This window comes from Pseudophryne corroboree, chromosome 11 (genome assembly GCF_028390025.1).
Source record: "Pseudophryne corroboree isolate aPseCor3 chromosome 11, aPseCor3.hap2, whole genome shotgun sequence".
Classification (NCBI taxonomy): Eukaryota; Metazoa; Chordata; class Amphibia; order Anura; family Myobatrachidae; genus Pseudophryne; species Pseudophryne corroboree.
Genome location: NC_086454.1, coordinates 189,772,134 through 189,789,799, shown reverse-complemented (window position 1 = coordinate 189,789,799; position 17,666 = coordinate 189,772,134). Strand labels below are relative to the sequence as shown.

Sequence of the window (17,666 nt, the reverse complement as noted above, 5' to 3'; positions counted from 1 at the left end):
TGAGGCCCTTTTTGGAGATGAACTGGATAAGTGGATGTCCAAGGCTACGACTGGTAAGTCTACGTACCTTCCTTCAGCAGCACCCCCAGCCAGGAAAACCTTTTCTGCTCCAACTCTGCAGTCCTTTCGGACAGCAAAATTCAAAGGCAAATCCAAAGGTTCTTCTACAGCCTTCAAAGGTAATAGAGGTAAACACAGAAAACCAGCAGCTGTAGGTTGTCAGGAACAGACCTCCGGGTCTGCTTCCTCAAAGCCTTCAGCATGACGGTGGTCCACACTGCCTGGAAAACAGGCAGGTGGGAGCTCGGTTACATTATTCCGGTCACGTTTGGGCAACATCTTGCCAGGATCCCTGGGTCACAGACCTCATCACCCAGAGAAACAGACTGGAGTTTCAGGAACTCCCACCTCACAGATTCCCACATCAAGCTTACCAGCTTCTCCAGAAGCAAGTATGACTTTACAGGCATCTATTCAAAAACTGGTACAGACTCAGGTCATTGTCCCAGTTTCACTGCAACTAGAAAACAATGGTTATTACTCCAACCTGTTTGTGGTACCTAAACCTGACAGTTCGGTAAGGCCCATTTTATACCTCAAATCACTGAACCAGTATTTAAGGGTGTTCAGGTTCAAGATGGAGTCTCTAAGAGCGGTGATCTCAGGTCTGGAGGAGGGGAATTCCTGGTGTCTCTGGACATCAAGGATGCGTACCTTCATATTCCGATTTGGCCACCTCATCAGGCTTATCTAAGGTTTGCACTACTGGATTGTCACTACCAGTTTCAGGCCCTGCCATTTGGCCTCTCCACGGCACCGAGGGTATTCACCAAGGTAATGGCAGAGATGGTGAACATAATACCGTACCTGGGTATTAGCAGGTAGTTAACATAATACCGTACCTGGACAACCTGCTGATAAAAGCGCTTTCCAGAGAGAGGTTGTTGGACAGCATTGCCCTCTCAACCTAACTACTTCAAGATCACGGATGGATTCTGAACCTACCAAAATCCCACCTGGAACCAACATGGAGGCTTCCATTTCTGGGAATGATACTGGATACGGAGGAACAGAAAGTATTCCTTCCATTGGAAAAGGCATTGGTAATCCAGTCAATGGTATGGGATGTCCTAAAACCAGACCGGATATCGGTGAATCCATGCATTCGCCTTCTGGGGAAGATGGTCGCCTCTTACGAGGCTCTGCAGTACAGAAGGTTTCATGCGAGGCCCTTCCAGCTGGATCTGCTGGACAAATGGTCTGGATCGCATCTTCACATGCACCAGAGGATTTCTCTTCTGTGGTGGCTTCAGACCTCTCACCTGACCGAGGGTCGAAGGTTCGGAATTAAAAATTGGGTTCTGCTAACCAAAGACGCAAGCCTCAGGGGTTGGGGAGCAGTCACCCAGGGGGAATAGTTCCAAGAAAAATGGTCAAGTCAGGAAACCTTTCTTCTGATCAACATTCTGGAACTAAGGGCCATATACAACGCCCTGCTACTAGCATCGCATCTTCTTCAAAATCACGCTGTCGAAGTCGGAAAATATTACAGTACACACATCACGTACAAACACCACATAGATGGCCTCCGTGCGCGTACTTATTCTGCTGTGCGTGCACATATTTGCAAATGGCGTATGATCGCTTACGCGATCATGAGTGTTAGCGCGTGGTATGAGTAATTACGGTAGCTTGAGCTGACCAATGATCCCCGGTGCACAGGATATGTCCCACCCCCGAACCAATGGAAGAAGAGCATACAGCGTCTATTGTATTGTGTTTTGACCAAATGTATAAAAAAGCCAGCTGCAGGGCTGGTCACACACAATCTCTGAAGGTCATCTACCTTGATGACTGAGAACCGGACCGGGAAGCGCAGGCGATGAAAACGTATGTACCATTGACTGTTGCCTTTTTCTTATTGTATTGTTATTGTAACCCCCTGCTAGTAAAGAACCGTTGGTGGGTCAGACCCCAACATAGTCTTTGAAATACAAATTGGTGCTGTGTCTCTCTTTCCCGGCTAGCATTATATAAGTGTCATTTAGTCACACATGTAGCTGCAAAGTGCTCACAGCGTGTCTTTGTGTGTGTATGCACCGCGTGTACTTTGTACGTCCGACGCGGCGTTTGTACGCAAAGTGCGTACACTGTACGGGGCTTTGTACGCTGTGTAAAAAGTACGTAGGCTAAGGATTGATTACAGCGGCCGCAGCGGCTCCATTTTAAAGTGTATTGAATGTATTTTTAAAGTGTTGCTTTTAGTCCTGTAAGTAAATCAGCATTTACAACGCCATTCAGGTTCAGTCGGACAATGTGACGGCAGTAACGTACATAAACCGACAGCGCGGAACGAAGAGCAGCAATGTCCGAGGTAACAAGAATTCTCCTCTGGGCAGAAAGACACACGGTGGCGCTGTTGGCAATCTTCATTCCGGGAGTAGACAACTTGGAAGCGGACTTTCTCAGCAGACACGACCTACACCCGGGAGAGTGGGGCCTTCACCCGCAGGTGTTCTAGTCCTTAACACGTCTCAACAGGAAGCTAAAGTGGTATTGTTACAGGTCGAGGGACCCGCAAGCAGTGGCGGTGGATACTCTGGTGACTCCATGGATCTACCAAATGGTTTACGTGTTTCCACCTCTTCCACTGATCCTAAGAATTCTCAAAGGAATAAGAAAAGGGAAAAGGTTCAAAAGCCATTCTCATTGCTCCGGACTGGACAAGCAGGGCCTGGTACGCTGATCTACTCGAGTTGCTCCTAGAGGACCAGTGGCCTCTATCTCTTCGAGAGGATCTTCTACAACAGGGGCCGTTCATCTATCAACACTTACCACGGCTACGTTTGACGGCATGAGAGTTGAGCGTCAAATTTTAGCCCAGAAAAGCATTCCATCCCTGATCCAAGCCAGGAAAGGGGTAACGTCTAAACATTACCACCGTATTTGGAAAAAATATGTTTCGTGGTGTGAAAACAGGAAATTTCCTGCAGTGGAATTTCAACTGGGACGTTTTCTCCTTTTTCTACAGTCAGGTGTGGATGTGGGCCTACGTTTGGGCTCCTTGAAGGTACAGATTTTGGCCTTATATATTTTCCTTCAGAAACAATTGGCTTCCCTCCCTGAGGTTCAGACGTTCTTAAAGGGGGCTCTGCACATCCAACTGCCCTTTGTGCCTCCCAAGGCACCTTGGGATATGAACGTGGTGTTGCATTTCCTACAATCGGAATGGTTTGAGCCTTTACAGGAGGTTGACGTAAAGTTTGTTACGTGGAAGACCGTTATACTATTGGCCTTAGCTTCTGCAAGGCATGTGTCCGAAATGTGGGCCTTATTTCACAATAGCCCCTATTTGATTTTTCATGAAGATAGAGCTGAACTCAGAACTCGTCAGCAAATTCTTCCTAAGGTGGTGTCTGCATTTCATATCAACCAACCTATTGTGGTTTCGGTGCTTACTGACACCTCTGCTACCTCAAAGTCTTTGGATGTTGTGAGGGCTTTGAAGATCTACGTGAAGCAGACAGCTCGTCACAGGAAATCTGACTTGCTATTTTTCTCTATAATCCCAAGAAAATTGTGTGTCCTGCTTCAAAGCAGTCTATTGCTCGCTGGATCAGGCTTACTATCCAGCATGCTTATTCATCTGCAGGATTGCCGGTTCCTAAAGTACAAGCCCACTCTACTAGGTCGGTGGGTTCTTCCTGGGCGGCTGCCCGGGGTGTCTTGGCTTTACAACTCTGCCGAGCAGCTACTTGGTCGGGTTCGAACATGTTTGCTAAGTTCCACAAGTTCGATACTTTGGCCTCTGAGGACCTTCAGTTTGGTCAATCAGTTCTGCAGGAACCGCAGCACTCTCCCACCCAGTTTGGGAGCTTTGGTACATCCCCATGGTACTAATGTGGACCCCAGTATCCTCTAGGATATAAGAGAAAATAGGATTTTAATTACCTACCGGTAAATCCTTTTCTCGTAGTCCATAGAGGATACTGGGCGACCGCTCAGTGCTTCGATTTTCCTGCACTATTACTTTAAGTAATGTTGTTGGTTCAGCTTTTCTTGTTCAAGTTGATTAGTATGGCTTTCCTCTTGTTTGTTTGTGCTGGTTCGAATCTCACCGCTGTTCTGTTACATCTTTCCTCAGGATATGTCAGTCTCCTCTGGCACAGTTTCTAGACTGAGTCTGGTAGGAGGGGCATAGAGGAAGGAGCCAGTTCCCACTACTGAGTTCTTAAATGCCTAAGGCTCCTAGTGGACCCATCTATATCCCATGGTACTAATGTGGACCCCAGTATCCTCTACAGACTACGAGAAAAGGATTTACCGGTATGTAATTAAAATCCTATTTTTATGTGCTTACATTTCAATAACTGATCACCAAGATCAAATATCTTGTAAGATACGTCCTATTAATGCATATAAATAAAATGTCTTTTCCATGAATACTTGTTGTGGAGTAATAGTCCATAGTCTGTGCACCACTGATGAGCAGAGTCACTTCTACAATTACAGAAATGATCAGTTCAGATACTTCAGGACAGAACAGCTAAGTGTCACTTTTTTAAATGGATTCTACTGGAGGAAAAATAAAAGGCGCCCAACAACGCCGGAGGCATGGGATGGTGGCCAATCTCTGACTTTTTAAAAGGGGAAATCTTTTACAAGGCATGCATGGTTTTGCCCCTTTAAAAAATGTCAGACTGTCCGCCATCCCGTACCTCCAGCGATCTCTGACGCTATTACATCCTGCACAGCAAGATCTGCAAGGGTCACACATATTATGATCCCTTTGAACTGATATTTGGAGTAAATCAATAGTATGCCACTCTTAAATAAAGAAAACTAAAACGACAGATGCTAATGCTCTAAGTTGCATTTTTTTTTATCACCATCAAGAGAATTATTATGATTTATGGAAAACTCTGGAAACAAGTAACAGATTAGAAAGTGAGATATTAAAAACACAGCAGTGATCTTACTTCGATTCTGCCAGTGTCAGGCTGGAATCCACGGGCTGGGTCTTCTGTGGTGACTCTGCACTGAATGGCACAGCCATTAATACGGATATTTTCTTGCTTCAGGCCAAGGTCAGGCAAGCTTTTTCCTTCTGCCACATGAATTTGAGCATGAACCAGGTCAACACTACAAGAAAGAATAATTATTAAATTTTTTTGCATAGTGTTCCCTAGTAAAAAGATACAGGTTGAGTATCCCATATCCAAATATCCGAAATACGGAATATTCCGAAATACGGACTTTTTGAGTGAGAGTGAGATAGTGAAACTTTTGTTTTCTGATGCCTCAGTGTATACAAACCTTGTTTAATACACAAAGTTATTAAAAATATTGTATTAAATGACCTTTAGGCTGTGTGTATAAGGTGTATAAGAAACATAAATGAATTGTGTGAATGTAGACATACTTTGTTTAATGCACAAAGTTATAAAATATATTGTCTAAAATGACCTCCAGGCTGTGTGTATAAGGTGTATATGAAACATAAATGCATTCTGTGCTTAGACTTGGGTCCCATCACCATGATATCTCATTATGGTATGCAATTATTCCAAAATACGGAAAAATCCCATATCCAAAATACCTCTGGTCCCAAGCATTTTGGATAAGGGATACTCAACCTGTATAAACAATTGAAATGGCAGCTATAGCTTATGGATCAACTCTTGTCAGCAGAAGCAAAAGAACCCCCACTTCCCCTTCAAGGAATATGCAATGCAAGTCCCCTTCCTTTTTAGTGTCTTACCAGTCTCTCAGCTGTTCGTTACTGCAGAGTATTTGTTGGTTTTTACAGTAATTAAGTTATAGTACCTCTTTCTGGGGGAGTACGGATAGTGGCCGCAGTGCAGAGAGGGAGAGATGTGGCCCCCGTGGTATGAGTGATGCAACTTTTTCTGTATTAGTAAATTAGCACAACAGGAGCTCGCCAGCATCTGCATGACATCACTTCCAGGTGGGGATACAGACAAATGCTGGGGAAATGCTTTGCTAGAAACTGCACTTTGAAGGAGAATTCCTACAATGTTAGTCTGAGCAGAACATAACCTCTCCTTCGGCACTCCCCTTATAAGGGGTGCTTTTAGATAAATTTAGGCACTTCGTAACCATTACTTCCTCCGTACTATTACAGAGCCTACCGAAGGGAGGATAATCAGCAAAAGCTCATCATTGTGTATGTGGAGCAGTGGGGTAACTTCATTACAGTCGCCCGAAGGCTAGATCGATCTTGGGTGTGGCCCATCTAGTCTGCCCTATACATATGTACATGCACACACTTACACACTAGTGTACATTTTTTTGTCAACAGCCAATTAACCCACCAGTATATTTTTGTATTGTGGGTGGTAACCGGAGCACCTGGAGGAAACTCACACAAGTGCGGGGAGAATACACAAACGCCACACAATTAGGGCTATGGAGAGAATCGAACCAATGACCTCAGAGCTGGGAGGCAGTAATGCTAACCATTCCACCATCTGTACTCCTCACTGTGACCACCGCCGGTAAACTGAGTTAGCGCGCATGCAGTATAACTGAGGCATACACAGTCCAAAACAAATCGCTCATTGCGTCCACCAGGCCCCTAGTGCACCAAATATTCTGCAACACTGCATATGTTAGTAAGGAATATGCTACTACTTATAATACACAGGTGTCCCTATATAATGCAATTAAATAATAAAAAATCCATTAACAGCATTTATTAGGATATATACTATTGATATTAGGTGTGTATAAGCTTCTGTAAATATCCAGCTTTACTGAATACTGGCACGTTTTAGGACAGCAACAGCCGAGTACAACTGTACACACACAGATTATACACAGGGAACAGCACAAATACACACATTGGACGATATTCAATTGTTATATCGCACATGATCTCCCGTCTAAAGTGACAGGAGAAAGTGGGGCGATACTGTATTTAATTGATCTTTTTTTTATCACTGCTATAATGTCTCATTATACAGCAGGAATCAGGGCTGGGTAATCCCGCCCCCTGCTGGCACATTGCCACTGACATCTCCTGCCCCTTCTTCTGTTGATCGAGTATGGCCCCTTAAGGGAGTGAGGGCCCGGGACACATGCCCCCAGAGACCCCTGTGAGCCGCCATTCTCAAGTTACTGCAAGCAGCTACCGCCTTTTTGTCTGGGAGGCGGAGCTTCTGCCAGGATGAGTACCTGGCTGGGAGGGGAGATGAGAGCAGCAGCAGGAGGAGCTCTGCTTGGCTGGTGCATTCACACAATTACAACAAGAGGAGCACAGAAGAAATATTCGGATAGTGCGGGCTGCAGGCTAATAAGAGCTGCAGCTGTCGAAGTCATCAGATGAATGATGCTTGGACAGCGCCACGGGTGACCTGAGTTCGAGAACGGCGGAAACTGACTCAGTTGTCTCTGACAGTTCTGTCCCTGGTGGAGCATGTGATAAAACTTTCACTGATGATTATGAATGGTCTATATGTGGATTATATATTCCCTGAACAAATAATAAAACTAACAAACATAATTGATGTACAATCTATTCCATCTGATGCCCGTGTGTCACTGTTTGCTTATTGAGCCTGATAGACTATCTAGCAATAAGTCAGGAGATATTGGGGGAAGAACCTAGATCATTTAATCCTGATGTTCTCTATGAACAGATTAACAAAACAATGTCAACAGATAACACCCCAGGCCATCTCCAATATTCCCTCTTTGTGGAAAATCAAAGAGAATTACAAATGTTTCTAGTACACTGGGTTATAAAAGCTCTCATTAATAAAGAATGGGACAGATGAACAGACAAGTCTTTAAGGATTAAACAGCTAACTGTATGTATTCTTTTACATACCTATTTACCACAATTGTAAGGTAACGGAGAAAGCGACTATTGGTGATAACTTTACCACATTAAAGTGACTGGAAAATGAAAGAAGTTACAACAGCTATAACATTTGAAGTGTGCTCCCTAAAGGAATACACCTGAGAAATCACACTCACCATACCATTACATCATTGATTTGACTTTTCTGATAAGTGGGTTCTGAACAGCCTGCATTCCTACTACAAAGACACGCTTAGCAGCCTGAATTGCATCCATAGAACACGGTTTCTAACAAATAAATATATTGTTTATTACGTCAACTCTTATCCACCTTCCATCCGAAGCATCTACATACTTTATCACACCCATTTATACAACAGTGTATTTAGAGTCTTATTGAGAGTAGGACCTACTGTATGTCTGACTAATCTGCAGCTTCTAATACTGATATATTCATTAGAGAGCACAGGTCTTACCCCTCATCTCACTTTACTAATCATCATGTTTCTTCAGAAACAGTACTTAAGACTGGTGTGGCTATGGCTTAAGTCTACAGGATGCTTTGAGTATGGGCAGAGACATTTTATAGGAATAAAATAAGTGGACAAATTTAAAAGCCACAAAGGGATACAAAAAGTGATCGATTTCGTTTGTGAAGCTTCCTTGGGTGCAATCACCTCCTCATCCAGAAGCATGGCTCTAGCAGTAGCTACTAGATGATCCTTTAGAATGTAAGATCTCAGGTGCAGGGTCCTCTAAACTGTTAATGACTGTTTTCATGTTTCGCTCATTTGTTCATGTACTGTATAATTGGGCGCCGCAGATGCCTTGTGGTGCTACAGTATATTAAGAAAGGTTAATATTGATAATAAATATGGATGGTAGACCCTCTTAAGATTTTAAGCAGGTTTTCATTTCTTAGAGAATTTCTGTTTGTACACAAAACAAAACGGGATTCAATACATCACAGTAATTCCCATCATTTATTACAGGATAGGATAAATAAAAGTTCTCAAAAGCACACTTCAGAGAAGCACAAAGCTATCAGCCATGTAAGCAGTATTTTTGGCAGTCTGGTGACCCTTGAGGAATAATAAAGGTTAAGATGGCAGTACATGCCTCATAATTATGCTCTTCTAGACCAGCCTCTGCAGAGTGTTTTGGGTGCCAGGATTTCTGTAAGCAGTGCTTACCATTCAAAATGAATGGGCTTATGATATAAATCAACCAATGGTACAAGATTAAACTCACTGTAACCCAAAGGGAATATCTTGAGTTAAATCCCAATTTCTGCCCTCTTCAGTGGAACTAGAGGCAATACAGCACAGACTTTGTGAAGTAAAAACTTATTTCTACTGTTCATTTGACACAGAGGAGCTCCATCATCTGCCTTGAAGCCAGAATACAAAATGATACCTCTATTTACTAGAGGATTCAGAAGACCTTTATTCTGTGGTGAAAACCTAAACGGTTTGGCCCAACTTCTATTACCATTTAACAAATTATGGATTTTCTTCAGAAGGAAATAGATGGTCTTGCTCTCATTGAAAGATTTTTCTAAAGAGACTACATAAAATTATAAATATAACCAGGAATCCAGTATAGCGTAGATAATTAAATAACTACATAAATACACATACACAAAGCATATACTGTTATAAATATAAAACCAGAATTAAATGATCACAATATACATCAGCTATTAATATCACCAGCATGGAGTGAATGCCACAATCAGAGAGAGTTCAAAGGGCAATACAGGTAATGCCTTTAGCTTTAAAATCATGTCAACTTGTAATTTATAATAATGGGTGTCTACAGAGTGGTGTATGGAATAAATAAATAGTAGTATTCCCATGGTGACCCTCGGAACATACAGTTAACATGTTGTTTCTGGTAGATATAGGCATACAATGCAGCGTTGACCTCAGTGTATAACCAGTGGCTGTAGAGAGAGGAGTAGCCACTGGGGAATTATAAACATAGCAGCACCTCTTCCACCGGTTTGTCCAGATTGTTTGTTCGATATTATTGATTACTCGATATATCGGAAAATCGATACCTACCTGTACCTCCCAGTAGTAAATTTATTTTCCTTGTCAGCTCAGTGCGATCTATCGCACTCAGAAAGTATTTAATTATATAAATCTCAGAACATCTCTCATATAACAGTGACAGCCCCCTGACATGCGTAGTAATAAATATCTATATTTATAATATTGATATTTAACTATTTCATGTATCGTTTTTATCATTGATCCCGTATCAATTAAGCATATTGATATGGATCAACCCTCCTGTGCTTATCCTTCTCTTACTTAAACCATATTCAGCGGCACCTAATCCCGCGGTTTTCTAACACACTGATACTTACAGTACGTCAGTGTTTATTTATCCTGTACTTGTCCTATATTGTCTTCAACTTTAAGTCAGTGTTGTCCTGTTTTGTTTTTTTCATTTATGTACTCTGTAATTGGGTGCTGCGGATCTACTGTGGCGCGATACAAAAAAAAGGATGATAATAACAATAATATGGTACTGGTGGCTAAAGATGGCCAATTTATAAAAGTCCTAAACAGTTTAGAAGTTTTTAAAGTTCATGCACTTGAAAACATTTCTATGTTAATGGTATATTGTATTAAAAAAAAAATGTAAAAAAATCTTTATAAAATCATGACACTGAGGAAGCCGCTGAAATCAGTCTGGAGCCGGGGAAATGCATGTGTCACAGGACATCCTTTCCAAAGCATTGCAGCATTCATCTGCTTGATCCTGAGATTGCTGAGCCAGCCGGCATTTTTTACATGTTACCATACCCCAGTGCTAAGGGGCACAAATCAGGATTCTGCGTACCAGCGTGAGATCCCAGGCAGGGCTGCTTGCCACAACAGCAGCTGGGAGAGGTACCACTTTGGGTGCACTGCATGGTGTACCCTGAATAATTGTTACTAATCAGTTTTAAAGTGATAATGCATGCCTGCATGATAATGAAATACTAACTGCTCCATAAAGTGCAACAAATCTGGAAAAAGCTGCATGTGAAATTAATTGTGTTTATAAACCACAAATGCATATTTGGAATAAACAAACAAAAGTGAATAGAAAGATGGGATGATTATTAGTGGAAACCCCACTGGGACTGAGATATAATATAATTCTCAATTATAGACACTAGATGATGCTGAGCATGATAAGGTCATTTGGTAAAATCCATCCGAAGTTTCGTATTTGAGATTAAAAATAATATGTAATATGTGTAATGGAATTTTATGATACTGGCTGGTATCTGTATTTTATTGTATTGTTTATTGTGTGTTTTTACCATTTTTTTTTTATAAAAGTGTGATCAAAGTGAGAAGCGCAGTCACATTTTTTGTATTGTTTTTTGTTGGAGGTATTGGGACTGAATCCTCTGGATAAGCTGCTGACGCTTTGATTAATGATAGTGCCAGGTGTATGTTCATAGTAAACACTTTATAAAATCATGTTGGATAAGTTTTAAATATATTCTCTTCAGCTAATTTAATCATAAAGAAAAACATTTTCTGAGTGGTTTTTGGAAAAAATAATAGTCAGTTAAGTGGTTAAAAGGCAATTTCTGTGTACCAATCAGGAGAACAGATCAACATTTTGTCCTTCCTGTAGGACTTTGTCAAGGACTTGTTCCATCTAGATACATCGTGGAAAGATGGGTCAAGGGTATCATTGCAGAGTCTTATAAAGGAAATGGACACAAAAGTAACACATTTTAAAATGGCAAAGCCAACCCTCCTGGGCATGCAGTACTCTAGGCTTCAGTAGACAAAAATTGCAAGGTAGCAGAATGAATCTTCCTTTGTATCATCATACCATAAATTAGATTATTGATGTGAAACAATCTATTTTTGCAGTTTGGAAGAAAAACCTTAGAAACAGTTATTTAATGGAAAGTATGTTGTTAAAATTTCTTTGCACTGTCACGGAATGGTAAAGGTAAATAGAAAAATAAATATGGTAAATTTAATTTCCTTAAAATACTTTACGCCAGTAAGATATTACACCCCCCCCCTCATGTATTGCAGGACAACGTGAAAAGAGATTCCAAAAACACTGAAGGAAAGAAGGCATCACACTATAACATACAGTAGTTAACTCAAATTATGATGACCATAGAGCAGTGGTTCTTAAACTCGGTCCTCAGGACCCCACACAGGTCACGTTTTCCATGTCACCCAGCAGCTGCACTGTGTATCACCAACTGTCACATTTTAAAAATCTACAGGTGACCTGGAAAACATGGACCGTGTGGGGTCCTGAGGACCAAGTTTGAGAACCTGTGCTATAAAGTATTTCAATAACACTAAATTAAAAGTAATACAATTCTTCTATTTCCTGGGCAATGGACATCTTGACCCACATACCACAACAATGCACAGCATGGATTCTAAACCTGAAGAAGTTGCGCAGGTTGGAGACAATTGCGGATGAAGATTTAAATGTCTCCAAATAAGCAAAGGACTTTTTATTTCTTCGAGAGAGAGAGAGAGAGAGAGAGAGAGAGAGAGAGAGAGAGAGAGAGAGAAGGGGGGGGGGACACCTAGACTGACACTGTACATTTTGCTGTACAGGGAAATATTTGTAGTATCCATTACTCATTTATGTTGATCCTTTGCTGGAACACGAACACTGTCCTCCCCATGGCATTATGAACACCACGGGTTACATGCAATAGACACCAGTTTATCATTCATTTGCTAAGTGAACACTGGGCAGTCATGTGTTTTGCTGTGGTTAGACTAATTATGCAGCACCCCCAGGGTCTAATTACAGAATCTTATTTGCATTATTGCAAGTCCATTTAGCCCTTTAAATCCTATACCCAAATGTCCGTATAACAAACCTTGAGGGTAGATTTACTAAAGCTTCTAAAAGAGACTAGGCGTAATGTTGCCCATAGCAACCAGACTATAATTTTCAAGAATGCAATAGAGAAATGATGGTTAGAATCTGACTGGCTGCTATGGGCATCACCGCCACTTGTTTGTTTTAAAAGCTTTAGGTAGCCTACCCTGTCATGATCCAGGCTATTTCAAATAGGAGTAGGCCTGTTAATAAGTAGTGTGATGCCAATAAATGTGATATCAAGATTCTGATTGATGTATCAATATACCAATGTATGATACCAGGTAACTTTCTTTGCAGGTCAAATGGTAGAAACTTAATTGATCTGCTGGTATTTCATTATAGCCCATTTCACGTCAGACGGGGCATAATTGCAAATTATATTGGATTGGTAAATAACACGCATTTTCTAATGTTGTAAGTATAAATCCGTTGTGACAAGTCAGTCAAAGGTCTATGCCAAGTGAAAGGTGACAAGTATCCTCTGAGCTCATAAAATCTGCCCAGGTCTGTATATTGTGGCAATTTACATTGCAAAGGAACAGAGCTTCAGAGGCCAGATCAGGCCTGGCTCGTGACATTCACAACAGAGGGTGCATCCTTAAGGGTCAGCAAAGACGTTTTGGCTACAACAGGTGATAAATGTCCCTTTAGCCAGTTGAAAAAACTGTCCCAGTATAATGGATAAAATGGGTAATTAACTAATCCCTGCTCATGTGACTAGGAGGTCCTGTGCGAACATCTAAAACCACTAATTGTAGATTCAGTGAAGTGTCTATTGTCCGGCACTGAGCTAGTTAAAGAACAGAAAGGTGTGTGTGTGTGTGTGTGTGTGTGTGTGTGTGTGTGGATTAGTGTATTCAAAGGTATAATTACCCTCCTCCTTCAATGTTCAGTGCTCATTCTGCATAAAAGGCTATCAAAGGATACAGATGATCCATAAGTCGCTGTCGTTCCTTGCAAAACATAAAGGAGTTAGCGAACGTGGGGGCCACGCAAGACCCCATCGCACAACCCTTTGTTGGAAATACAATTTGCCATCAAACATAAAATAATTTCGTTTAAGTGTCAACTCAAGAAGATGCATGTATAAGTCTATGTCAGGACCTGTATAGTTACCACTAGTAGATATCAATTCATGAACTGCCGCAAGCTTGCAACAAAGGGGTTGTGCGATGGGGTCTTGCGTGGCCCCCACGTTCGCTAACTCCTTTATGTTTTGCAAGGAACGACAGCTTTTGTTCTCAGAGAAATAATTTTTTGAGGGTATTATCTGGATTACCAGATACATAGACAACCTCTTCCTGATTTGGAGAGGTCCAAAAACCTTGCTAGCTGAAGCCATTGATAATATCAACACTAAGGATGAGAATATTAAATTTACTTACACTATAAGTCATGAGTGTGTCAACTTTTTAGATGTAATGGTCTGACAGACAATCAGCTGCATACATATGTATATCGCAAAGTAACTGACCGTAACACCTATTTACATGCAACCAGTCAACACCCTCCTTCCTGTGTCAAAAGCTTACCATTTTCTCAATTCATCCGAGTTTGTCGAGTATCAGACACTATACAAAAAGCTTTTTTGTCGATTGATGATTTGATACTTCGCTTCCTGGTTAAGGGTTATCAACATAAAGATCTTATTAAAGCAAAGGATAAGGCTCTGGCCATACCAAGATCACAATTATTAACCCCTGCACCGAAAAAGAACATTAAAGACAAGATGGTTTTTGTTCAGCAGTATCATTCAAACAGTACATATAATGTAAGAAAGAACAAGGAACTTTGGCCTATTGTCACTAATGATGCAGATTTAAAAAGCTTTAAAAATACCACCATCATGCCCAGTTTTAAACGTGGGCGCAATTTAAAGGACCTAGTCGTGGTCAATGATATTACCAGATTACATTCTGCCCCTCAGACAACCTTTCTAGCCCGCAAACCCGGCTGTTATAAATGTACGGGCTCCACGACCTGCAGCTACAGTATATGGAGCCTGGACCATCATTTTCCCACCCTCATACTGGGAAAAGACTGTCTATTAAACACATTCTAACTTGTTCAAGTAAATATGTTATCTACTTTATCCGATGTCCATGTGGTCTACTATATACTGGAAAGACAATCTGCAGCTTTAAAGAAAGGATGGCAACTCATAGGATGTCAATTAGACATGCACTGGAGGGATCGGATTCTGAACAACCGGTCGCCAGACATTTTAAAGCTTTCCAACATAGTCTGGAGACCCTACGTTATAAAATAATAGACCATGTCCCACTGAATGTTAGAGGTGGGGACAGAGCAAGAAGACTGTTGCAGCTCGAGGCCCGCTTAATCTACTCCTTGGACACTGTTGTGCCCAGGGGGTTAAATGAGCAATTAAATTGGAGTAGCTTTTGGTAATGTTCCATTATTGATTTATACCTAACCTTGCTAGTTTTTGTTCATAGCTTGTATCAGACTTATTAAGTTATATTTAGCTTAATTATATCAGTGTATAGTCTGACATGATTATGTATAGCCGCTGCTATCTTGTTGCTATGGTGATGGTTTGTTTTGTTTAGTATGTCTCTAGGATTCGTCGTGACCGGAAGAGGCACTGCACAGCGCACCTCACACTCACGTGACGTCACCGGTTCGGCGCCGCAGTCGGAGCCCGCGCTGCTTGTCTCACCGGGTGGATTCTTAGTATAAAGGTATGTTTCTTTGACACAGCATATTGTTCTGACGAAAGTTTTTATTAAACTGAAACGTTAACCGGCTGCAAGGCGTCATATAGCCTCCTTTATTGATGTATCCTTGTAAGTCCCCTGGAGTGCCGCTATCCTGTGATACATATATATATTTATTTTTTTATAGCAGCACTTAACAAAGTTTTAGCAAGTTTTGTTTTGCACTTATCTAATTTATGCGCTGTCATATATGCTCTATGTTTATTCTTGCAAAGGGTAAAGTGGTTATTATGCTGTTTGTTGAGAGATCAGTCTATTCATGATAAACTGCAACTTGTGGAAGGGGCTGGAGCATGCAAAGGCTTTGTTTGCGATAGTGTGGGTAGTGTAATCTCTGGACTGAGGAAGTCTGGAATTAAGTAGAGACACAGTAGATATTACTGAAGCTTAGTGAGTAAATAAATATGGAACGTAATTAAATTGATCACTCACACACTATACTGGAATACTGGTTCACTGGCAAAACATCTATGGTAGGTCAGAAGTGCTCTGGCAACTTGACCTGTGCCCTCATTGCTTAGATCTTCTCCAGTTAGGCCCCCCACATGGGATACACATTGTATAAAGAAGGGCTTGCCAACATTTTTCTAAAATCTAGGAGCCATGATGAAAGAATAAAAGGCAGACCATCGCCCCCACCCCCAATAAAACAAAAATGGAACCCCCCAGCCACATTACTGAGTAGCTTCCCCCAAGGCAAACCAACCATCACAGCCACACAACTATGGGGCTACCCTCAGGCAAACCAGCCCGCTGCAGCCCCACTGCTGTGCAGCTACCCCAGGCAAGCAACACCCCCCCTCCGGCCACATTAAAGGGCAGCTAACCCCCCCCCCCTCATCCTCCCCCGGGCAACCAATCCCCACAGCCACCAAACTAAGGTGATACCCCAAGGAAAACCACCCTTCTGCAGCCACCAGCCCAGGCAAAACAAACAATCACCCCCGCTCTGTGGCCACATCACTATCCCCCCCCCCTCCTCCAAAGCCGCAATCCCCGGCGACGCATAGACCCACTTATCGAAGAGCTCTATGCAGCCGGAGTTTGGAGGCAGCAGACAGCGCAGGTTTGGACAGACAGCAGTCAGCGCAGGCCGGCATGGATACTCAGCACATGCACTCAATCTCCGCTGGAGAAGATCTGCTTCCTCCCACCCTGCATAATCTAGTAGTGAGGCTGCAAAATCTAGGGACCTGAGATTTGTCGAGCCCTGGTATAAAAATATTCCCACTATTCAGAGTGCCAGAATTTGGATATATTATCCATTAACATGAATACATTGGGAAAAGCTAGTGATATCAGTGATATAGAAAATAAGATTTTTTAACTTTATTTGTACAAATATTCATAGGAGCCACAGATAATATCATAAACTTATTGTCATTTAATATTACCAAGATATAAACTAAAATTACTGTACTCATTTCTTCAGAAAGTGCCAACCAAGCATGTAATCATTTAACGCAAACAAGGTTGGGCACTGTGCAACAGAAAGCTTCAGCCCGGCCATATTTTACTATGCTGCTAAGTCGCAATTAAATAATGGGATTGTGGGTTTAATGAAGCTGAACATATTACTCATGCTAATACATTTAAAAATGTGGTGATACCTTCACACACATTGTATCATGGCAAATTAGCAACCAAAGGGTTGAAAGGCCGCAAACATGCATTACAATTATAGTGGATTCAGGAAAATGTGTATACTAGTCAAAGATGGCCACCGTCATGCCAACAGTCATTAGCTCTGCCACATCAGGCAAAGGCCCTGAGGGAGACATCAGATGAAGGTTGATGGCTTCGTAATCATGACAAAAACTCAGCGGGGTGGAAGGACAGAATGCCATGAATGGGGTCTGAAGGAGAGAGGTTTCAATTATAGTGTCAACACGTTGTCTGCTTAGTAGACTGAAGTGCTTTTCCTAACAGTAATGTAGTTTACTGAAAGGGACATCCAACAATACATACATAAATACACAATGAAACAGTATGCACATTTTCTGCATATTGTAAATGTATACTATAAAAAGATAAAAATAAAGATTTTCCATTTAAGCTGGGGTGTGGGCAGTGGAAGAAACAAGAGAGCTCTTCTGTTTCTGTGTGTGTTAATGTTAGTATTTATGCAGTGGTTACTATTTCTGGATAGCAAAAGGATCTTAAAGGCGCAAGTTGCTATTCACCTGGAAGCCCTGTTATTTGTCTATTGAGGACTGTGA

At 41.7% G+C, this 17,666-nt stretch overlaps 1 protein-coding gene across 5 annotated transcripts in view; it reads right to left on the bottom strand.

Annotated features, from left to right (window-relative positions):
- PC (pyruvate carboxylase) overlaps positions 1 to 17,666 on the bottom strand; it is a 1,082,342-nt gene that overhangs the window by 381,021 nt on the left and 683,655 nt on the right. For all 5 annotated transcript variants that reach the window (XM_063945165.1, XM_063945163.1, XM_063945164.1 and 2 more), the window contains one exon: positions 4,980 to 5,142. In XM_063945165.1, coding sequence (XP_063801235.1) covers positions 4,980 to 5,142 — 163 coding nt within the window. The remainder of the gene's footprint in view (positions 1 to 4,979; positions 5,143 to 17,666) is intronic.